General features: G+C 40.7%; 1 protein-coding gene across 1 annotated transcript in view; it reads left to right on the top strand.

The window, feature by feature from the left end:
- Positions 1 to 545: 545 nt before the first annotated feature.
- Positions 546 to 24,794, top strand: part of alk (ALK receptor tyrosine kinase) — a 222,980-nt gene continuing 198,731 nt past the window's right edge. The window contains exon 1 of the mRNA XM_062469533.1: positions 546 to 2,038. Coding sequence (XP_062325517.1) covers positions 1,291 to 2,038 — 748 coding nt within the window. The 5' untranslated portion in view covers positions 546 to 1,290. The remainder of the gene's footprint in view (positions 2,039 to 24,794) is intronic.

Genomic DNA, 24,794 nt, shown 5'->3' with positions numbered 1-24,794 from the left:
TTAAGCTACATGCTACTTTTGACATATGGTACATCAATCTGGAGAGAGAGATAGCGTGTGTTTGTGTGTGTGTAAGAGAGAGAGAGAGAGAGAGAGAGAGAGAGAGAGAGAGAGAGAGAGAGAGAGAGAGAGAATACACACTTGAGCTTGCAAGACTGTAGAGCTGGCATCAGTTTTTGCAACAAGAAGTTATCCTTCTTAGAGATTACATTGGCTACTAGACTAACGACATATTGAGGTGATATTCCCCAAACACTTGGCTTAACAAACTTAAAAATTAGAGGACAAACAACTAGGCTGTTGGAGAACGGTAATTTAGGCCTAATTATTTCCGGGCAAAGGGTTGATGATTCATCGAAATTCATTAAGAAACTAATTCCGGAACACTGTGCAGAGCCGCAGGTGCCATAACAATTACGCTCTCACAACTAGTGCGCCTATAGGGTTTGGGCTATTGCTCCCTGTCGTGTACCCACAACGTTCAACGTTCGGCGTTCAACGACCGAAGACTCCTTCGTTCACCGTTTAGTCGTGCACACTTTGGAATAACTGCTTTATTGACGTCACTGCAATACTATAAGTGAGTTTGCAATAGGAACGAAATGACGCACAAAAATGCGCGGTAAAAAAACATCTAAAACCACATCTGTCGGATGGATTCGTTGAATTGTGGAATGGCAGTACAACTTCACTGCCTGCACAGATGATGGAAATTAAGACTACGATCGATAACCCAAGTGAATCTATCGTTGTATTTTCAAGTTCCACGTTATGCTGGACATCTTTAAACTCCGAATGTGAATCAAATCAAAGCTTCAGCGGAGGACAGGCCACATTATCTAGCCCACTTCCAAAGGAGTAAGAAATTGTATAGCCTACCGGTCCGGCCAGTGGATAGTTATAGCTTGAAAAAAGAAAACGACACGAAATCTCTTTGCTGATAAAACGGCTACTTGTACCACCACAACTGTGTAAGGAGGCTTTGAGAACCTTTGCAGCAGACCCGACTGGCATATCAATCAGAGCCCGAAAGTGCGAGTCGTTTGGAACAACCCCTTTACAAATGACATAATCTGGGGGGAAAGGATGCCACTTTTCCGATTTACGAAAGGATAGTATCAGCCAACACTATCACCAATCTGACTACCCCCCTCCTTTTGCCGTGGGTGAGCACAAGCGAGAGCCTCAGAAGCCGCATGATCATCGATTCACTCTTTGAATTTGTGCTGTGTCTGTGAAAACTAAGAAAGCGGAGAAGCAGCCTCAATAGGAAAATTATTTTATTTAAGCATGACGACCAGGATATTTTATTTGTTTATTTGGTCTGCGGCATTTTTATTTGAGCTGCATTGCGCCTCGCAAAGGACCACCGCGGGGCTTGCGCTTTCCACCGCTGGTCTCCTCAACAGCAGCGATGATGCTATAGGTAAAAAAGACTCCAACCAAACATACAACTCGAGACTTAAGAGGAAAAATCTCGCCGTGGATTTTGCTGTCCCTTCTCTTTTGAGGTATTACTTGGCAGAGTTTATTAAACGGCCACTCAACGGTGATTGTCTGACTGTTAACGGGTGCTACACGGTGCGTGCTAACTTAAGAATGCACTGCATTCCCTTACAAAAAACAATTTCAACTTTTGTTGACCCAAAGTTGGCAGCAATCGATAGTACAGTGGTGGACAAAGGGAATTCATCTAATGCTGGACAGCTCCCTTCTCGCTTCAAACGGCCGCCGTCCAAAGTTCTGAATTTAGGCTTGACAAAAGCCAGTCGAAAATCGAATCAAGTCGTCGTGGAAATTGGGGAGGAAATGGTCAGAACAGGATGCGGGGGACTAGCTGTGTACGAGGAAGCCCCTGTATTTTTCTTGGAAATGGACCTTACACGTATTTTGGAATGGTGGTTAGGTGCTGAAGGAGGGCGACTCAGAGTCCGACTCATGCCCGAAAAGAAGGCTCAGGTTCCCGGAACAGAAGACAAGTACACCGCCGCAATACGAGCAGCTGACCCCCGTCTCTTCCTTGAGATATCCTCCCGAGGTAACATTTCAGCACCTTCATCTATCATCCTCTAACAATCATCTTCTTTCTTCTGTCTCCACACGGGTGGACAGATACGCCTGCGCATATAAACGTCTTGTTGAGGATAAGGACATCTTCGACGGTCATTAACAGTTGGGAAAAAGTTGGTTTCTTACTGCACAAATTCAAGCTTACTTTGCTGTTTGTCATATAAAGTTCCACGGTATATTTGAGACAAAACGTGACTGGCTTTATTTTTTAAACAAATCACATTAGAAACTACATGATTTGCGCAGATTGGTGGCACTGTGGTATCGGGTTTCGATTGCTGAGGAAAAGCTTAGCGATTCCTACACCGCCAAGGCATTCCGATTGAATTCGATTATTCAACAGTTGGCATGTACTAAATACATGTACATACACAGGTCAAGGGAGTATTTTGAGATATAGATTCACTTTGCAGTTTTTCATCTGTTTTGCATCTGATCTTGAAAGTTGGATTCTCTGTGGAGTGGTGGGCAATGCCTCAGTAAAGAGTGTAGGCAATATAGCCCATCAAAATGATAAAAGACCCAAATTAAACGGTGTCATTGCCAAAACACACCTCCCCCTTTTGCTCGCAAGGAAAATTGACAACCTGTACCAATAGGTCAAGGATGAAAGAAAACAAGAATTTATTCTCATTCAGCACAAAATCAACTGTTACTATCTCGCAGAATGCTTGCTACTTAATAGCGCTTCCCCATTTCTTTGGAGCAGCATAATCAGCGTAATTGCTTAATCGCTTTGATGAAGGAGGTTGGCCTATAAAATGCAATGGAAACCTGTCAGATAAGCAAGGCGAGCTGACTTCGGCTAACACTGATAGCACACTACCCTCCCACATCATAGGCTAGTTGTTTTATTCGACGCAATCTCAGCTTGCTCACTTGAATATTGAATGTCCCTTTTTTATGGAAACCAATCAAAACCACATCTCACTTATTTGAAGCTATTGGATTGATCAGTGCCTGACATCCAAATTATATTGTTTCTTGTTGGTTGGCTGTTACGTGACTTTCCGTGTGCAGCTCGTTTCATTTAACTCCTAAGTGAGGTCTGCTCACAAGCTTATAGAAAGTTGGAACACGTAAGCTTGTTTGAGATCAGCCAGGTGGATGTCAATCACCGCTTGGCTTAGTTTCACGCCAGGTAGAAATGCGGTCTGACGCGTTGAGATGTCACCGATTGTCACGGTGATGCAAACCACAATAATCACACGAGAGCAAGGCGGCCGAGTCAGGCGCTGTAGTTGCTCTCCACCGCCAACCCAAGCCAACTACATGATTGAAAACGACTTGTTGATGACTGACTGTTCGACTTTATCGTAAGTTTTTCACTTCTCTCCCCCTGCTACCGCCTTCTCTCGTCTACATTCAAGGCTAGGCAAAGCGGATCTCGAACAAGCATAGTCTCACTCTCACACCTGTTTTCCATTACTTTATATTTTTAATGATCTGTCTGCAAAGCGTGGGCGTGCTCCACATTTGTGTAGTACATTGCCTACTGATAGGACACTATGCCTGAGTTGTACAAAATCAGTTTTCTGGTTGGTCATACACATCCATACAAACCCAAAAGTCGAGCTTTTCTACAGGGATTGCATTGAAAAGTTACGCACAGTCATGCTATAGGGTAAACGTAGCATTGGATTTGGTGTAGTGAGGCAGAACACTTTTGTGAAGCAGAACCAAAGCGCCATAGATACAGAGTCTGTACTCTATAAATCATTATCAAATCCTAACTACTACAAGTCTACCTGCCTGAAGCTAACAAGTGCTTAACTCTTGAAAGTGAATCCACCCCTACTTAATTAAATGTTTTTTTTCCACTGAGCACCTTCATCCCCATTTAAGTGAGACTTATTATAAAGTTTCAGTCGTACTGTCAGGAGGAGGTGTTAGTAGAACGTTGAATCCTGCCTCATTAACCTTGTCTCTCCGTGTACATGCTCTTGTAGAGCTCTTTATTCTTGGTGTTCTATTAGTACAAGTTGTCACAGTCCTGCCCTGGCCTAGTCTAAACAGTGTCATCTGCCTTTGGAAGTGTAAATGGTAGATATATGGGTGTCAGTTGAAGCTGAGATTTAACCTCAATAGTCTTTACAATAGTTTTTTCTGAACTATGGCTTCATATGTTCTCTTCATTGTGTTTTGATATTTGAGTGACAGAAGTCGATGGAAAGGATTAAGACATAATCCTAAACATACGTCACAGCCAAACATTGCTTTATTTCAGAAGATTATGTTTGAGGATTGTGAAACTGTTGTTTCCTTCCTGTTACTTGGCCTGTTTGAAAGTTTATGAATTCTCTTCTGGTATAGATGCAAGTTTTTTAGCTAGATTTTAGTTTTATATTACATTTAGCTTAAGTCAAGAACTCAAATTCATTTTCAGTATTTATGAAACAAATATGAAAGAATGGATGTATTCTTGGGTGATATGGACACACATGGAGTCATAGAAACACAGTGCAAGATGACAAAGCAGTTTATATTGATCAGAACTACAGTTTAGGTTTATTATTTCAGGCTTGATCCAGCATAGCACAATTCCACTAAGAAACACTGATTCATTATTTTGAAACCTTTATCAAACAAAAAAATAATATAACATATTCATTGGGTTTGCACCTGTCTTAATAGGTGCATACTGTACACATATACATACTTATAATAAAGGCTGGCATGATAAAGCACATGATATTTGACACTCAGACACAATAAAAACATTATGTGACATCTGTAATATTTCCAATACATGTTAACAACCAATAAGGACAGGCTTTGAAAGGCAGTATGCGCTGATGTACAGCAGCAGTAATTGAGGGCCCTTAAAACAATCATTTGTAAATTAGACATTGACTAATCTTTATAAATGTAAATTGTAGTCACATGCTGGTATTTTGTGTTTTTTCTACACAAGATGAATGGACAGAGCAAGATGGAATCCTGCAAAGTCACATAGATGTGGAGTGACACAGTATCCCAGGGCACTACTGGCCCCTTGGCCTGATCAATGTCTAATTGACATTTAAAGCTTGTATCAATCAGCAACTAATATGGAAATCAATAACGAGTCAAAATGACACACCAGTTCATTATGTATTTCTTTAATCGATGGATCCATCATGTCAAGCAATGACACAGTGACTTGATATCCCCGCCAGTGTCCCCAAGGAGTTCACTGTCACCAATCAAGATTTTACATCAGGCAAAACCAAGAAATACATTTTAATTGAGATTTTTGGCATTTGCTTGTTGATGTTTGAAAGGACAATTGGTGCCATGTTGACTTTATGGTTTTAATGGTTGGACCAAGAACTTTGAAACTTTAATTGAAATGTTACCAATTACATGGTAAGCCTACTACCTCATTCTTTAGATTGACAATTGTTTGTGGAAAGTGTTGAATGGATGTTTGAGAACTCCACTTCAGAAATATTTGGTATGTGACTTTCTTTCGAATTTGGTCAAACACATCTCAGTCAGAACATCTACCAACATGCTTCTATAGACATGGAGTATGCTCAGTGTGACTTTGCACTAGCTTGAACGCCTTGCAGTAGCAACACCTTGACAGATTTTGTGTTCTTGGTACTTCTGTGCTGCATGACTAACGTAATTAACCATAACAAACCAGTCAGTGGGTGCAATTACAGTGGCTGACAGTCTTGTTTTTCAACATACAAATGCTGAAATGTAGGTTCACATGTGCTGTAAAAGAAGTTAACCACATACAACAATCTGCCATTGACAGGGTTGCCTTCTCATTGACTCAGATTGATGGAAATCAATGCATTTTAATGAGATGCCCCTTGATCCTAGCTCAATTGTTTGTGATTCTACCAGGCAGCCCCCCTGTCACAGCAATTAAATGGACCACTTTTCTCGATAAAAACCGAGGAGAAACCAAACCATTAAACTCTGGTCTTGTTCCAAAAAAACAAAAAACACTACAGTTTCTCCATTTATTACTTATATTCAGTGGATGTGGTTCAACAGCTCAAGAAATATTGGAAAGTCTAGCCTGAAAAGGATGCAAATGCATGCAGTATCGACTCCTACATCTAACCTCGCAGGGATATACGATGTTGTGAAGCCTCTCAAATAGAGAGATATGGATAAACACCTTCATCCAAACAGCAGTTAATACTCATAATTATGCTAAATCACCCTATTGGTGCTACGTGCACACGCTACTGCTTGATACCCAGATTCAAGGTGACATTGCAGCTTTTCCACTGACTATGTGGCCTGCGTTGTCTCCTTTCTCTCAGTTCCCTGATGTTTTAGTTATTTATGTCACTTGTTTGTGAAACTCCAAGGCTTTTTGATTAATGGTGATGTGCGTATGAGGCTGGGGTGGCAGAGTTTAGCTTAAAGCTACAGTAGTTATAAGAGGGGCATGTATCAGTTGGAAATGCTCTTTTTTTCATAGATGCTCCACTTCTGCGATGCTCGGGGAATACATTATGTGTAAAGAATGTGAGTTTGTGTGGGTTTAAGAGAGAGAGAGAGAGTGTGTGTGTGTGTGTGTGGGGGGGGGGGTCAATTTGGAATGTCATCACACAAGCACAGACCTAGTGTTTCTATGCTGTTCCAAAGTACAGGGGCATGCAAAATCTTCACTTTTCTTTTTTCCATGATCTGTCAACGACAAGAACAGTCACGTACATTAAACGCATATCACGTATAATGTAACGGTAGTCTAGCAACGCTGGTTGATTGGATGACCGGATTGCATCAATAAATCAGTTTTTTTTGTGTGTGCAATTTCTGCTAGAAAGCTTAGGCGGGGTGGGAAATGGCTTAGGTGGCCCACCTAATCCCTTTCCACACAGGAAAAACCCTGGTATGCAAGGAAAGAAATCAGTGAATTAGATTGAATACTAACCTATATAGCAACAGTCTAGTTCACCATTGCTGCAATAGTAAGATGCAGTACATTTACATTTACATTTAGTCATTTAGCAGACGCTCTTATCCAGAGCGACTTACAGTAAGTACAGGGACATATCCCCGAGGCAAGTAGGGTGAAGTGCCTTGCCCAAGGACACAACGTCAGTTGGCATGACCGGGAATCGAACTGGCAACCTTCGGATTACTAGCCCGATTCCCTCACCACTCAGCCACCTGACTCCCTGTACAACAAGCCCTTCACACATACAAGCCAACATGTGCACACTGTGATTTAGAAGCATATCATGGGATCCAATTATACATGTTAAGTAATTAAGTATTTCCCCATCTTTAGTGTACAAGAGCACTACCGCCTGTGATAACCGTCATTAAGCATGCGCACATGAGTGCTCAGACTGTGCACCCCTTTTATACTCCCTGCTCTACCCACATCTGCCCTTACTTGAAGAAAGGAGCCTGAGTGCTTCAAGGCCACCTCCTCGGCTCCTTTTATGATCTGTAATAGGATTGTTGAGAAGTGGGAGCGGAGCGTCATCATCACCGGACAAAACCCACTTAAAGGGATCTGGTCCATTATGAAAAGGGTAAATGAGTCAACAAGCAGAGGGGGCACCTCTTCAACCGGGCAGCTCATCTTTCGGGAACTTGTGGATGGGTAAGGGGTTTGAGACGGAGAATAGGAATGCCCGAAAGAGGCGAGTTGTGGAACTGGAAGACCCTATTCGGGCGAAGCTGAACAGCAGGGGACGGTGGAGTGCACGCTCCCATTTGCTCATTGGCGCGGTGAGGTTCAGAGTATGTCGAGGTGGAACCCCTTCCGCTGGGCTTGTGGGGTCTGAATAGAGAGGGACTGCGTAAAAAAAAAAAAAAACTCTAGACAGTCGGCTTATCTTCTCGGTTGGAGTGCCAGAGAGTGTACTCAGCGTGGAGAAGTCTGAACTTTTACTGTGTACCCTGTTTTTTTTTTTTACTGTTGCAAAGCATGATTCCAAAGTCATTAGGCTCTCTCCTCACACATGACAGCGCAGATTATTTCTACAGAATTACGGAAGTAAATAAATGAAGATGGTCTGAATGACGTTTATTGTTTGCTTGTTGGGATAAACAATGCATCATCAATCCCTGCCTCCTCCTGTTTATTTGTTGTCTTTCACTATTTGGTCCCTGCCCATTTAAGTTGACTGGGAAATAGTTTTAGATGTATAGCTGTTTATGCAATTTCTTTGTTTACTATCCCCTAAAGAAATACATTTGAGAAGTTTGAAGAGGATCGTTTTGTCCTTCCCCTGTAAAGCTACAATTCTCATTTGACATTTTATTAATTTAGTAGAACCTTTTATCCAAAGTGATGTACAAATAGTTCAAAATAGTACAATAGAAGATCAGAAGTGCACTTCTATAGTATTTTGGTGGTCAGTGTCAAGGAATAGTCTGTATCTACCAGCTGCAACAATACATTGCATGCTACACAATGTAGTCCATATCTATGAAGTGATATGTCTACCAAATTGTGTACTACAATTGTGTCCTCTGCAGTACACCTATTGACCCAGTTACCCATTACTGGACTTGACTACGCTATACATTCCATCAAATTATTTCACCAGATTTAAATTACTAATTGAAAAGTAAAGAAAGTCCCTGTGTCAGTGTCCACCAGGGCGCACTGGGGTGCTTTTAAAGCACCTGGACTTCCTGTCACTGGTCGTGCTGGAACAAGAGAACTGGAACTGGCATTCGCATCAGCACTGCAACATGGGAAAACTCAACAGCACTGCTGTTTTGCCCATTGCCAGCTGGATGACTACGGGGGTGACCTTGCTTGCTTGCACCAAGTCCATGGAATCAGCCCCAGTACTGGTCCCAGCCACTCCAACCCTCCACCCCCCTCCCAACCATATAGCCCAGCCTTGCCTGTTTTTCTTCTTGTACTAAATGGGAAAAGAGGGGTAGTGAGAGAGAAAAAGAGAGAGAGAAGAGAGAGAGAGAAGAGAATTCTGGCAGTGACTGAGAAACTCATTCATCCAGTGAAAAGCGTTGTTGGTGATAGGATTTTGCTTTTTGCAAATATGCAATTTGCTGACCACCATATGACGAAAAGGATGTATTTGTGTCTTGCTGTGATAGCATCTGCTGTAGTCATAACAGGCACAACCAGTGCATGTCAGAGAAGTCTAACATACTTTCTGTTTTTATATGTAGAGTTTAATCTGACAGAGATGAGGTAGACTTTAAGTTAGTGTTAAACCTAGGCTCTTGGAGAAGGCTAGGAAAAACTGGAAGAAACCATGGCTCAGTGTCATTGTGTTCAGTTTCTTGAGGTGTATGACTCTTTTTATTACTATTTAAATATGTTAAAAGTAAGAGTTCATGGAATTATAGGGACATTTCTGGTAAAATGACAGTAATATAAATTCATTATAGTTAAGTGATGTATTTTTTAAATCTGACCGTACTTTTCAGTTTTTCAACAGATATTTTCCGGTACCTATGAAAGAAATGTTGGGCTTATGTATGTAAAATTAATGTGTCTTAAATAAGGCTTGAATTGTAAGCTTTTATGTTTGTTGGTAAGAGACATTTGACAGCTGTTGCTTTTACAGGAAGGGGAGATAATTAAGTTGAGTTCAAAGGATCGTAAGGTGTTGCTGATGACTTGGGGGTTTGTTTGTGGTAGATTAGTTTAATTAACTCTTGAATAGAAGGATCCTTCCAAAAGGGACAGTTGACCATTTGGGGTAGATGCCTCTTGGAGCTTTTTGTCTTCCTGGAGACCTGAAGTCTGGAGATGTGAGGTCTGAGTGGCTTATCAACTGGGATGTAATGTGTTAATAGAATGTGACAGATGTTTATATTGAAACATTGTATTCTTAGGGAGTGAGCCAATGACAGAAGAGACATGGGACACCTGCATGTCTGTATGGTGATTGTAGATGGACCAATGACTGTTGGGAACTGTGTGATATAAAATGGTCTGTAGAAGGATGTTCTTGGGGGTCCAGGACCATCAGCTGGGTAGTGCTGGTGTCTGCTGGATTCTCCGCTTCCATTCTAGAATGCCAGATGGAGCTGTATGGAATTGTCTTTGTGTTATTGTCTTGTGTTTGTATGTCTGATGGTTATGTTGGTAACTTTATCATTTAACAATATCAGTGGAAATCAGAATAAGACAGGGGTTTTATTCGCCATGAAAGTTTGCACATACAAGGAATTTACTTTGTCAGGAAGGTGCATACATTAAACATAGGAATATTAAAACTTAAATATGTGGTCTAACTATACTAAAGGTACAAAGTCTAACTAATACTAAGGGGATTTACAATAAAACATATACAATAAAATATAAAGTAGCCAAATAATTTACAATATAAAAATACAAATAGTACAAGAGGTGCAAATAGTACGAGATACAAATAGTGCAAATTGCAAGGTGTCATTGTGCAGATTGTGATTAAAGTCAGTGTGAGCCCTTGGCCTTGTTGAAGAGGCCAACGGCGGATGGGAAAGAAAGATTTGTACCTGGCCAATTAAATAATTTTAGGGATTCCAAAACAGGAAATATGAAGTAACTATGCTGTTGTTGGAGGTTCATTTGAGAACATGCACCAGTACAGCTTGAAACAGCAGAATAGCCTTGGTCCCTCAACCTTAGTAGTCACAGCCCGGGTTTATGTGGAGTGACTGCTGTGACATGACCAACGAGTAGTACCCTGTGGCCAGGGCACTGCCCCTTCCAAAGTGTGCAGGCAAGAACAACTATAGATAATGACCTGAAAAGATGGAGAGGTGTCTCTGTCTCTGAGAGGCATCTGAAAATCCAATCATTTCTCAGACCACTTTCCTTTGGAATGCTTTGGCCCGAGCTGTTCACTGATCCAGAAGTCACATGGTCCTTATCTTCAACTGAAGGTGCACAGGATCTGATAGAGACCTTTTGTGGGATCCCGAAGTCCACAAATGCTCCCACACCGCCTATCAAGTCACAGATGTCTACATTTTACATCCATTGTTGCTGGCGTGATATAACTGTAGAACGACGATGAACATAATCACTGTAATCCTGAAACTGTTTGTACGATGTCGGAGTGCGCTTATTTCAATGTACTAACATCAAAGCTTGGAGGGGGTCGTTCATGGGTTCAGGGATATGAATTGGCTGGTCTGCTACGGATCATTCATCTCCTCTCGCTTACTGCTTTAGTATTGAGCAGGGCTCTATCAGGCTTCTGATGAATGACAGTCGGCTGCTGGAGCCACAATAAAAAACAAACAAATGAACAGAAGCGGCCAAATTAATGGCCGTGACCATCCGGGAGGCTAGCCCTGGCTTTTACTCTGATTAAACATAGGCCATCAGAGGGGAAGAGGCCATTAGAGATTGATTGTATTCGCTATATAGCAGTTCCCCCTTGGAGAAAGACATGACTGTAGACAAGGGGGAAGATTTCCTTCTTTTCTTTACCAAAGATGTATGTGCCAATTTAAGTTGAGTGAGGGCTTTGATTGTGGCGAAAAATGGTCTCCACTGTTACAAGACCAGTTGGTTCTTCTGTATTGTACCAAAAGAACGTTTGTGGGGATTGCTGTTCAAATGACTATAGGAACACACTTTTTTTCATTGTTTTCCTAAATCAGAAAACATAAATGTCTCCATACGTACATTTCACAAGGATCTGAGGCTTACCATGGCTGAAGAGTAAACACTATTTAATGGCAACCTATAATTATATGAACTATAATCATAATCAGTATTGTAGCAATAATGATAATATTACTGCAATCTTATACATTATCCAGTCGTGCATAGTCCTAACCTAAGCCAACAGCTGTATAGTTCCACCGAGGTTTACCCCCTGGTTAGATAGCACACGTAAGTCTTGAAGTCACCATTGAAACCTTTTATTTGTCAACGTGCTTCTTCCGTCAACACCCTGGAGAGAGAATACAGAAGACTGTTGAGGTGTGACAGCCACTGGGGACTTGGTATTTGACATATGTGAAGTTGGAAGAGATTGCGGAGATTTGTGCATTGATCCGAGCACTAGCACCAGCTCCTCTAAAGACAGAGCTCATTTGAATAAAGACGTGGTATTTTGAACTGCAGTACAGACCCATCAAAGGGGTCAAAGACATCTCCACAGGGAATATAGACGAGGATCAAGAACCACAGGGGACAGCAGAAGGACAAAGAAACCCATCTGAATGACAAATGAAAGTTATGCAAGTGGTCAAGATTAGGGGGTGGAAGATTAGCAATAAAGGCAGGAACATATGGTGGCATAGTCCATCAGAGGAAGCCAAAGAGAACAAGTTGGATAGAGAGTTTTATTTTCTGCCTTATACCTTTTTAGTGTAATTCCAATAAAGGACCATTATAAGTAAAGGAGCAGGAACGACATAACTGGTGGAATGGATAATAGGGCCACATGCTTGGGTTGTATATGAATCATTTCAGCTAATAACAAGTCTCGAATATATTTAATATCCAGACAGAAATAAAATGCCTTATTTAGTACAAAATGTTTATTCAAGCAAAGGGAGGTTGTAGCCTGCAAATAATAAGCCTTTTTTTCTTGATGCCTAGAGGGATGTTTCCATTGCTTTACATTGACTAGGAACCCCACACCATCTTTGTTCATACTTTGTGTTTGATTTGGCCTAAAACTGAGGACAACTTGTGTGAGATACAGAAGCCCTCTATCCAATGTCTGACTTTAGTGTTTCGTCGCCAGTTAAAATACAGTTCAGGTAACATTAGAGAGCACTTTCTCTGTCACTTTGCCATAAATTCGCTGCAGACCAAGACAAGGCTCTTATCACTAAAAGGTCATAAACTTGCTCAAGGGGGCTGTTAAGCCTGTCCTCTCACTCTTCATACTGATCTTCCCTGGCTGTGCCAACACATCAGAGAACCCCCGCAACCCCTCAAAAAAGAAAATACCGTAGTAGCTGTTTCCCTAGAAATGTCACAGTGCTTATGAACCACACAAGAAACAAATAATTGTTCTCATTCACTATATATTCCAAGAAAACAATATAATAACTATTGTCGTTTGGTCAAATCAGCCCTGCTACAGTAACTACCATTATTTAGGAATCAATGTCTAAAAGTAAAACATTTAGCAGACTTGTTAAAGTGAGTTACTGCCTCATGTTCAATGTATGCAAAAAATGTATGCCAGAGTTTTAAAAGGAACAAATCCATTCCTCCTCAAATCTTGACTCTGCGGGAACCCAATGATGAATTACATTTCCCCAGCATTATCTCCCATCTGACAGGGTTACTAATGGATGACAGTTTAAACTGCTGCCGTTTCATCTATGGTCAGGTCTTTTTTGTCGTAAAACAGCAATGGACATGATCTTTATTCATTGCAAATAATTACCTCAGGAAAGAGCTATCAGGCCTATAGCGTAAACTTTCCTAAACTTTAAGGCCCAGTTTCCCAGACATGGATTAAGCCTAGTTCTAGACTAAAAACCTTTTCAATGGAGATCTTCATTGAATTTGTCTCTTACTTTAGGACTAGGCTTAATCCATGTCTGGGAAACTGGGCCTACATCATACCTTTCCAGCTCTGGTAAACCAATGCATTTTAAGACTTTCATAATTTTACTTGTTATTCAGTAACATGACTAGTATATCCTAAATGTCTTATCTGAAATGCATGTGATTATCCGTAACATTGGCAATTTGCATATATACAATAAATTCTAAAGTTAGACTTCCCCTTTCTTTAAGCTTTTTATTTGTATAACCAAATATATTTCTCTTTTTACATCATTTAATCTATGACCTATAATTTCATAGCCGAACCATTTACTTGCTTGAACATTAATGATGAAAATGGACATTGGATGCCATGTCTTGAAACTGCATCTTTGACTGGTTTGTTGGATCGTTTACCTGCATGTAAAGTGGAATGATAAAGGTTTCATTGCATGAGTCTGCTCAATTTGATTGGAGAGATGGTTTCTGAGACACATCTGACAGACGCTTGCTTGATGCTGCTACAAAGCATGATCTTGCTGTTCCAAACACACACACACAGACCTTTCAACTCTGCAGGCGGTCCTATTGCATTTGAGAAATAGAGATGAAGAGTTACATCTTGACAGTGAGCGACAGGAAATAGTCAAAACACAAAATGGAAAGATAAAAATAAAAATCAGGAGGGAGAGGTTAAAGAAAATATGTTTTTTAAGAAATGGACTTTTGTAACAGTTCACAGTAAGTATACTTGTGAAATGGTTGTAGAGTTGAGAGATGTTAACTATACAAATACCAATTTTCTTGTAATTAATTAGCCAAGGTTCAAAAGCCAAGCACAGTGTTTTTTGTTTCTACAAATGGTTTGTGTTTCTGTCGTATTGCCATATTATGTTCTCCATCATGTATGCTGCCAACATCCTGTTGTTTTATTTAGGTCTCTTTTGGAAGTTTTAGTTTGTGTCTTTTGATGTGCTTATGAAGTTAAACGTTGCCCGTTTAACTTCTCGATTCCAGTGACTGTTGTCACAGGATGCTCTTTCGTCTTGAATCAAATCTGTGTAAAGACTTTACTGTAACTTTACTTGAACTCATCTATACACAATCTTATATCCAAAGACATGTTGTTAACAGTCATCATGTTAGTTCGGTTCAAAATCCACAATTATTTTAGAAAGGTAATTAAAGGTAATTATTCATAGATTCCTTTCATACACAACTTATGCACCAGTATCTATGACTATAATTAGAAGCAAACATGAGCAAAGAAAATAACTACCTCATTGATCTTCGAAACACATTTGTCCTGTATAACCAAGTCTTTTCACACAAACACCAAAAATCACTGACCAATGTACTGGGGAATCAATACACCCCAGTCAAGCATATTAGAATGGTGTCAAAAGCTTGTGTTCCACATCAACATGCCTCAGTCTCCCTGAAGACATTGAATTAATTAGGCACCATATTATTCCAGTCATTCTGAGGCCTTTGTCTGTTTTCCGTCACCTGCTCTTCCTTGAGACATTCCGGTCTATGTTAATGTTAGTAGTGCACAGTAGACTGCCTTTATGCTAACATCTGCATCATTTACTATACAGCATTTTACTGTTATTTGTTAATATATTTATATATTCATCCATTTAGGATGCAATAAACTATGATGCAAGAAAATGCCCTTTTTTAAGATCCATAATCCAAACGTTATGTATTGTGCAAGGACAAAAACAGGCAAGTACAAAATGTGCAAAAGTTCCAAATACTGTGGCATAAGTGACAATTTACTAGTAGAGGAAATGAGAAAGTTTCCTTCGAATAAGAGAGAACCGCATCAGTGGGGGTCCCAGGCTTTCTTGATGAGGTCAGCTGCAGTCTGGAAGAAACAGTTTGTTGTGCCTTAAGGTTTCGGTTCTTGTGGACCTTAGCCCCCTTCCAGAGGGGAGTGGTTCAAAGAGATTGTGTCTAGGATGGGAGGGGTCAGCAACAATCACAACCTGCCCGTCTCAGGGCCCAGCCAATTACCCTCTCAGCAGTGCCAATAAGCTGGTGGGGAATCTAAACATGCACCACTGTCTCTGTGGGGTCTATTGACTCACCGAGAGCTATTGTTATGATTTAATTTACAGTGTGAAAGAGGTAAAAGCAGCTATGAATTCCAAGTTTGCCGTCATTGGAATTTTACTACTAGTCAAATGTTAATTAAAAGCAAACAAAATCCCTCAAAACTGGGAAATGTATCTAGAATTAGAATGCTCTGGTGGAGGACAGTATGCACACCCAGGCTTACACACACACACACACACACACAAATATAAACACACAGATTTTGAAGTATAAATATCTGAGGTTGTGGCTCTTAGAGGAAATGTCCCTTTCTGAAACAACAGCAGCAGTTCCACACAGCTTGAGTGTACGTTTGTGTGTTAGTATGTGAGAGAGAAAGAGACGGAGAGAGGATTTGGGACAGAATCCTGGCACTAGGGTGTAAAGAGAATCATTTTACCCTCCAGAGGGTCTGAGAGGGGACATCAAAGCCATGCAAATGGACTGTGTGTGAAGTGTGGGTATCGATTTGGACCCATACTGAGTAAAAAGGCTGTGTGTTGGTGTTTGTTTGCATCCACATCTGGTGTTTTCTTGTGTGTCTGAGAGAGAGTGCATGTGTATGTGTGTGCATGGCTTTGTTTGTGTACATGTGAGCCAGTGTTGGTTTCTACTTGCCTGGAGGGTAGTTAAAGATGCCCTAAAGGTCAAACAAGCTGCAGTATGCAAACTCTAGACGTTCATAGATCTCTTCCTGCCCAGAAGCGGAAAGTTGTGCATGTTGCATGACAAAGAGGCATTGACACCCGTTGTCTCCAGTGCATATGTGGGATTTCAGCCACAGACAATATATTTACATTGAATTAACTCAATCTCATAGGATTGGGGATCTCTATCACCCTGTTTAATAGAATAAAGCTGCTCCTGTATCTCATCTTAGTCATGTAAGATGTAGAACTACATCACATATACAGTTTTAGGCAAACGTTTGGCCACCCCTATTCAAAATCTGACTGTGATTACTGTGAATAGCTAAGCGAGTAAAAGATGACCTGATTTCCAAAAGGCATAAAGTTAAAGATGACACATGTCTTTAATAATTAACATTTCAAAATAACAAAACGTTTGTGCACCCTGCATGGTCAGTACTTAGTAACACCCCCTTTGGCAAGTTTCACAGCTTGTTAACGCTTTTTGTAGACAGCTAAGAGTAAAACAATTCTTGTTTGGAGGATTTTTGGCCTTTCTTCCTTGCAAAAGGCTTCTAGTTCTGTGAGATTATTGGGCCATCTTGCATGCACTGCTCTTTTTAGGTTTTTCCATGGATTTCTGATGATGTTTAGGTCAGAGGACTATGAGGGCCATGGCAAAACCTAGATCTCGGCTCTCATGAGATCCACGCCCCGGGCTGGACAGTTGGACAGGTTTTCTTTTTCTGAAATTCAACATATATTTTTTTTCTCTCTAAAAGGCAAACACACCAACCAAGGATTAAAGACTACTGACTCATAATTTTTTTTTTTTTAAGTGACTTAAGAGGCTGTAAATTCTGCAAGTCTTATCTCTTAGCTCCACTTGTGTATTCTGTATGCTGTGCTTAGAAAAGTTAGAAAAATTTGTATAAAGCTCTTTAATGTACTCTGCGGAAGACCCTTTGGTGCTTTGGATGGGAAAGATTTATCCATTTTGGATTTGTTTTTGTTCCACGAGGACAGACATGGCTCAGGGGCTAGAAAGGGCCACCCACTAATTGCAAGGTTGGTGGATAAATCCCTGATGTCCCTCGTGTGTTGATGGTGTCTTTGAGCAGGACAGTGAGCCCTACGTTGCTCCTGATGTGCAGGCCTGCACCTTCCATGTCGGCGTTGGTGTGTGAATGGGTGAAGGATAGGCAAAATGTAAAGTGCTTTGGTTGTGCCATGAGGTCTTTTTATAAATGCAGTCCATTTACCATTTAACTATTGGCAACCTTATGAAATTAAGCGCTGAACATCTTCTCGACATTCGGTGAAGCTCGCTAGACCACTTGAGTCATCAGTTTGATACCGTATGGAAGAGGTAAATATAACTGGCTGTCATTTGCATAACAAGGGGTGAGATATCGTTTTTTTTTTTTTTTTTTACAACATGGCCAAGAGGGAGCATTAAAAATAGAAAATAATATGGGTTTCAGGATCAAGCTGTGTGAGAACCAATGTTATGTGAACAGTAGAAGGAGAACTTCCAACTTTTACTCCCAGAGAAAGTTCCCCTTGAGAGATACAAAGTGAGCCCCTGAAGTGTGGTGTCAGAGAGACGCATGTTCACTGAGATGCTCCAGTGAAACTGACGCACGGGGCACGGTGTTCGGCGCAGCACTAAGGTTGAAACAAACAAAAATAAAATGTTTGTTTCTGCTGGTCCTCCTTTATCCTCAGTCACTATATAAGCAATGGAGCTCTGGAGAGAAATGCAAAGGGATGCATAAGAAAAACATTCCCAAAATACCAGCTCGCATGCAAAGCTGCATGTACAATACCTGCGCCATGTGCAATGTTTTAATATAAGAGTTGTTTTCACGCACAATGTGGAAAACAGATAGGACTTTTAAGAATTATTATTGTGCATCTAGAAGATCATTTTTTATCCTTAAAACATTCTCCACTTACACACTGATGACGGCAGGTAGGTTTTGACATTTCAATTTGTTTAGACTTAGAAGTATTTAGGTATAACATAATGTAAATGTATTCTTACTGGGGTAACTGATACTGTATGTACTTTAAATAGTTTAGGGTATGATATTTCCTATGAGTTCTTCCAGTATAGCAACAGCATAATATTATCAGTCTATTGCGAACTCTCTATAGTTGTTTTTCCTCCTGTTTGCATCATGGCCGGGGGCAAGAAAGTGACAATTTGCCTGACACCCTCCCTCAATTCTCTGGGATGCTGCTGGGAACCCTGGGAGATGTAACATTTGAGGGGCCTTTTCCAGATGACACACACACACACACACACACACACACACACACAACCTATCCATCTACACACACTTGAAGTAGTAGACACTAACATACTCTCTCGCTCTCTCTCAAACACACACGCATGCATATGTATTCTGGAAAATAAAATTGTCCTTGCTGCACTGTGTTCGGGTAACATTGAGGAGGTTTGGAAACATGTGCCCAGTGTGCATCAACAGTGACAGTAAAAGGCCCTGCCTTGGTATTTGAAACCATTCCTGTGGGGTCCTAATGCGAGGGCAGCCAAGACACAAGGCCGCAAGTATGATTCATCATCTCTCACGCCATAGAAAGAAGAGGTCACCAAGGGAGTGTGAGTTTTTACATAATATATCTTAGGGCGTCTTAAGTCATGAGGCCACTTCTCAGCCTCTACTGAGGTTGGGAAATATCAGGGCAAGCACACATATACACACTCACTCACAAGCACACACATACACACTCACTCACAAACACAAGCAAACTTTACTTTCGCACTCAACGGTTTTGGGCCATACATCACTGGCAGCGCTGTCGTCTGCCGCACCAGGAAATTGATGCTAATGCAATTAGCTCTGTTGCCTTCATCCCAGCTCACTCTAAACACACTGGAACAGGAGGAATGTGTGTACGTGTGCAGATGAGGGATAAACAGATCTCTGGATTTAATTAGAGAAGGGGCGGTTGTTGGAAATGGGCTTAGAACGCCGTAAAATTATCCATATTTCATGAGTGACCCAAACATTTTCATGCTCATGGATTTAAAGAAATGACCAAATCTGGCATGGCGTGTTGCACAGTTGCATACTCAACATATTTTGAAGTATTAATGTCACTGCATGTTGCTACATTTTCCTAAATGTCGATGATGACGGCAGCACATAGGCCATATGGTAGGCTATACAGCACTGCACATTAAGAGGAGTTTGAAACCTGTGAAGGATGTGAATACTAACTGGTTAAATAGTGGCAGAGCTCAAATTTATGACCTCATACATTCAACATAGTAAAAAGAGACTGTTCACTTACTGTTCACTCACTGCTGTCATGTCAATCAAACGACTGCATTCATTAAAATCTAAACATGAAAACATTAGAATAGCCATCAAGTCCCTAGCAACATTTTGCACCGTTAGTCAAAAGCTTCACTCTTGACACTGCAACATTACGATGTGTAATTTCACATACAAGCTCTAAAACCAAAACCACAAATCAAATATAATGTAGACCTAGTGCCAGAGGTACCCCTTTCACTAGTGACATTCTGTCCTTTCGCACTTCTCAGAGATCATAAAAAAAAAGAAATCCCCACCCCTCCCCCATCTTAATTTAACTTGCCAAAAGAAAAGACCAAAGCAAAGTCATAATTTAAGGAGCTTATCTGAAAGCAGTGCTCATCATCACCTCAAGAATCCAGGACATCTGTTGAGGTGATGTCTTTATAGTGGAAGCTGTCTGCTGTTGACACTGGATACTGGTCAGTCAGTGACTTCCTGTCCTGTCAACACTGGATACTGGTCAGTCAGTGACTTCCTGTCCTCTGTTTTAATTACTTCACGATGAGGCCTTCGCCTTTTTCTTTGTCTACATGAACACTCCCCATTGGCTATGTCTGTGTGTGCATGAGCACTTGTGTACATGTGTCTCATGATAACAGAAAAATTGATTGTGTGAAGGCAGAGGGTGGGATAGGGTGAGTTTGTAACATCAATGTGTCTCATAACCTCCCCTGTGGACGCTGGCTGATCCCCGTCTCATCCATTACGATAAATGGACCCCGAGGTGAGAGATCCCCTTCACTGGGTAAAGGAAGTAAGAAAGAAATCAGTACTATTCTATTTGTTTGCGTGACCTGCAGTATCTGTGTCACCAACTTTTTGGTCCTTCCATTTGAGCCTCCTTGTGTTCCAAACTTCTGGTTTAGCAAATGGTTGTGTACATGTTGTGTTTTGTGAGGAAGTGCCAGATCATTCATATTTTCTTAAAATGGAAAAATGAATGCTACAAAGTGCCTGGAATACAATATAATTGCAGAATTTCTGTTACATTGCCTTCAAAAGAAAGTCATAGAGACCTTGCCTTCAAAAGAAAGTCATAGAGACCTATGTGATTAGTTTTATTTGTGACATACTGGCATTTGCAGAGATATCAGCAAACAAGCGATAACTTGATATATTAATGTGTCAGTGAATAACTTGTTACTGAATAATTCGGCAACAAGCAAATTAAAGAAGGTATTAGGGTATCTGCACAGTGCATTCGCATTAATGCGGACTTGTGCATTAATTGGACTTGTGAGTCCACATTAAAAAAACAAATTTGTGTTTAAATGACACATGCACATGGCCAATAGTGTATTCTCCAATGAAAATAAATGATTGAATTCTTAAGTGTGTGGGAATTATGTAAATGCACACCGCTTGATCCTACATGTATTAAGTGAGAGCATAAGGATATTTAAATCCTAACCTGGGAGCGTGTGTGTTTTGCAGAAAGTGGATGAGTCACAAGTGATTAGAAGGGTTAGTAAGCACCAAGCCAATCATTGTTCTTAGAAGTCAGCTAGTCTCCCTCTCTACCAGAAACAGAATCAAATGATTTGATAGAGACCTCAACACTTACTACCCAAACCCTCAACGAAGGACCCTTTAAAACTGTCTATGACATCCATCATTGAAAGAAAGAGAATCTAAATAAGAAACCTTTTTAGTTTTTAATGACAAATTAGTATTAGGGAAGCATTCCACTGAAGGGGGATGGGAATCTTGCCTCATGACTAAATTGGATGCGATAACTATCCTCAAATGTTTTACTCAAGTCTCATTTCACACTGACTTCCTTGTCCTTGCTGGTTCAAACGAAACAATTTCAGTTGCCACAAACGCAAACATGACTTTCCTTTATTGGCGTTTGGGGCGTGCTTCGATTGCAGAGTTAAACAACCGTTTAACCAGCCATTGTAAAATGGCCGTCTGGAGATGCGGCGATAGGCAGGTGCCTCTTGAATACCGCAGCATTGATGGAGCTCACTTATCTGCCGCTTAATTAGGAAATTAGGAAAACTGTGTGTCATGGGAGAGTGGGGGGAATTTATGAGCAATCACTGACTGTGCTCTTGAGACAGGTTGAATGATCCATACGTGCCAATGTCAGTCAACAACACATCAACGTAGCCTGATAACTTGTACAGCATTGTATGACACATCATTATATTACTGTACGCTTCTTTGTGGTGTCTGATAAATCAAGGCCCCAACATCTGTGCAGTCGCAGAAAACAATGTCTCAGTTACAGCCACTGAAGGTAGGGGGAATAAGCAGTGTGATGCCTCAAGCTAGGAGCTAGTGATACACAGTAATGGTAAAGAGAATCTTTTGTAAATTTGTAATGCATGTTGATGTACACCTCAGTATCTGGGTTACCGTTTGTCGACACGGCCTGTGAGGTAATCCAGAGGATTCAAGCAATCCATCAGATTGCCTGTAAAACAGGGTGGATTAACATTCATTTCAAAAGATGAGCGTGGCAAAACTCAATTGGAAGAGAATGTGACGGTCCTTCTTTTACAAACCTTAAGAGTGACCGTTGAAAGACGAGTCCATTGGGTAGTAATCATTATCAGAGTCTGGTTATGTTGGCAAGATTTATGCTTGTGTAATTTGTTACACTTTGGCACAGCCCTTGATGAAGAAAGTGTTTTGTCCGTCTCTTCATAAACGGAGTGACTAAGTTCAGTTGAGTTCTGGATTTTAATAAGTATTATCAATCTGCAGATTGGGAGAGAAAACCAGACCCCTGACAATAAAATGACAACACGACACCAGGCTTAGGTCTCAATCATGTCTCTCTCAGCTCTGAAAGCCATCTTTTATAGGGCACTAGAATGTAAACATAGATTGTGAGTCAGGCAGTAATGACGTTACAACAGTCTCAGAGAAAGAGATTCACTGCTCCCAATACATGACAACTCTCAGACTAGAGAGTTCATAGTTGGAGCTCTCCTTGTAGTCATGACAAGGAACGTTTAGCCAGTACTTTCTCCTGACCCCGAACATCTATTAACCCTGACACATAGACACAATATACTGTTATTAATAGCAAGCTTACATGAGAACGTACTAACTAGTATCCAATGACTAGTTCTATTGATTAGTGAATAATGTAAGCACACAGGAAATCCCAATTTCTTCCACACCCTACACCCCGCTTAGTGGTCCAGCCTCTCCTCTAATACCACAGACTCCACAGAAGACATTTTACCCAAAACTTTATTTGTGTATAAAAATATAATATAAATACAATGTACATATGCATTTTCTACAAAACATACACTATGAGCATTTTAAAACTACTGGTAACTAGGGTGCAAACTTAATACTCGGCAAGTTATCATTGGGAAATTTATTTGACATTTTAGTCATTTAGCAGACGCTCTTATCCAGAGCGACTTACAGTAAGTACAGGGACATTCCCCCGAAGCAAGTAGGGTGAAGTGCCTTGCCCAAGGACACAACATCATTTTGCACGGCCTGGAATCGAACTGGCAACCTTGAGATTACTAGCCCGATTCCCTAACCGCTCAGCCACCTGACTCCCACCTGATTTTACTTCAGACGTTGCTACAGATCCCTCTTGAGTAACATCGGTAGTTGCAGCCCATGCTGTGCACTCTATTTCTCCATCTTGTAGCTTCGGGAAGCACTTCCTCCCAAATACTCCTTCTGGGAATGATTCAACCCCCGACTCTCCCCTCCTCCTTCCCTACATGAAGCGCATGTTGGTTTAGAGGAAGAGCCATGGCACTTTCAAAAATACCTTTTCCCTCTGTGCCGTTCTGTGCAAAGATATGCAAGTTTGGAACAGTGCTTGTCTCTCACACTTAAGTCAATGAACATTTACAGCTGCCAATATTTTCTTTGAAATTAAACAGACCTCGCTAAAAAAATCTCCCCAATGTTCACTTCATCGGTAACTAAGTATGTCCTTGAGTAGCTTTGCCAGCTAACTTTCAGCCACATTGGGAGGGAACAGATTGTACTTCGTAATAAAGAAGGATATGTGCACCTTGAGGGAATATCTGGAAACAAGCATAATCGTTTTGACTTATCTCCACAATAAAGGTGTAAGCAAGCACAACACAAACATCACAAACACAATAGAAATCTGGGGCGAAGATTTAATTTAATGTGTTTCAGGTAATATACGCCTCTCTGTGTTCTCACAGCAAACAATATTATCTAGCTGGCATTGTGCCTGGCAGTCTGGTTCAGTATATAACAGTGCTGGGAACTCTGCAATAGTGGCCAATCTTCATTTAATAATAGGTTGGCTATGTGATCTGTAACAAGGTTGTTAATCCACTCCAAATCTGTTTTTATTCTGGGTTGGAAGAGACAATTAACAAACTAACATGCAGATTTTGATGCTTAGTCTAATTTCCTGTCCAGAGGGCAAACCGACAGTGAGAGCTTTGTCTTTGTTTAAAGGGGCGGTGTCTGTGTTCCCATGAGCACTCTTGCCTCCAAAAATCGTGCTGTGTCTGATTTTTGTGTTACAGTCAACTATGGTTCAGCGTCACACAATTATAACCTTCTTTCTTTGCGCTAATGATCTCAACTTCACTTTCCTGTGACCCACATACAATGTAGACTGGGAGTGTTCAAATTTCAGTCAGAGATTGAAAGTCAAAGAAAGAGACCATTGTTCGTCATTTCATCTTCGTCCATTCAATGTTTGGCTCTCTATCAATCCCAGCATATAGCACAGTACTTATGAGAAATGGTTATGAGGGTGTGGGAGAAATCTGGAATTTCGGATGTGTTTGTGTTCATCACAATCAGTAGATTAGCTACTGCCTTATTATCTGTTTGTGTATTATATGTATTACTCATTCATTTATAAGAATGTGAAACAATAGAATTGAGAGAGGAGAGTACACCAAGGTTGTCCATTCAAATACAAAGAAATGCCATTTCACTGTTCAAGGAAAGAAAAATGTGTATGATGACTTTTGCCACAACACACTTTCCTCATGACTGCATCACATTACACTATATAGAGGAGTCTCTGGTTTTCTTCTGAAGAGAAACCAGACGACCAACTCTCACAGTAAATATGGACAGGAAGTTTATGTATGAAATCAGACGACTGCCTAGCTTGAATCATCACTCTATTCAACAATGTAGCTGTATTTGGCACTGTGTACAGGAACCACTTTTGCTGCATTTGTCATCAGATCATTAAGTGTTTTTGTTCAAACTGCTTGGTTAGCTTGTAGAATATGTCTACCACCCAGG

This window comes from Osmerus eperlanus, chromosome 9 (genome assembly GCF_963692335.1).
Source record: "Osmerus eperlanus chromosome 9, fOsmEpe2.1, whole genome shotgun sequence".
NCBI classification, from domain to species: Eukaryota; Metazoa; Chordata; class Actinopteri; order Osmeriformes; family Osmeridae; genus Osmerus; species Osmerus eperlanus.
This window is presented reverse-complemented; position numbering and strand designations above follow the sequence as displayed.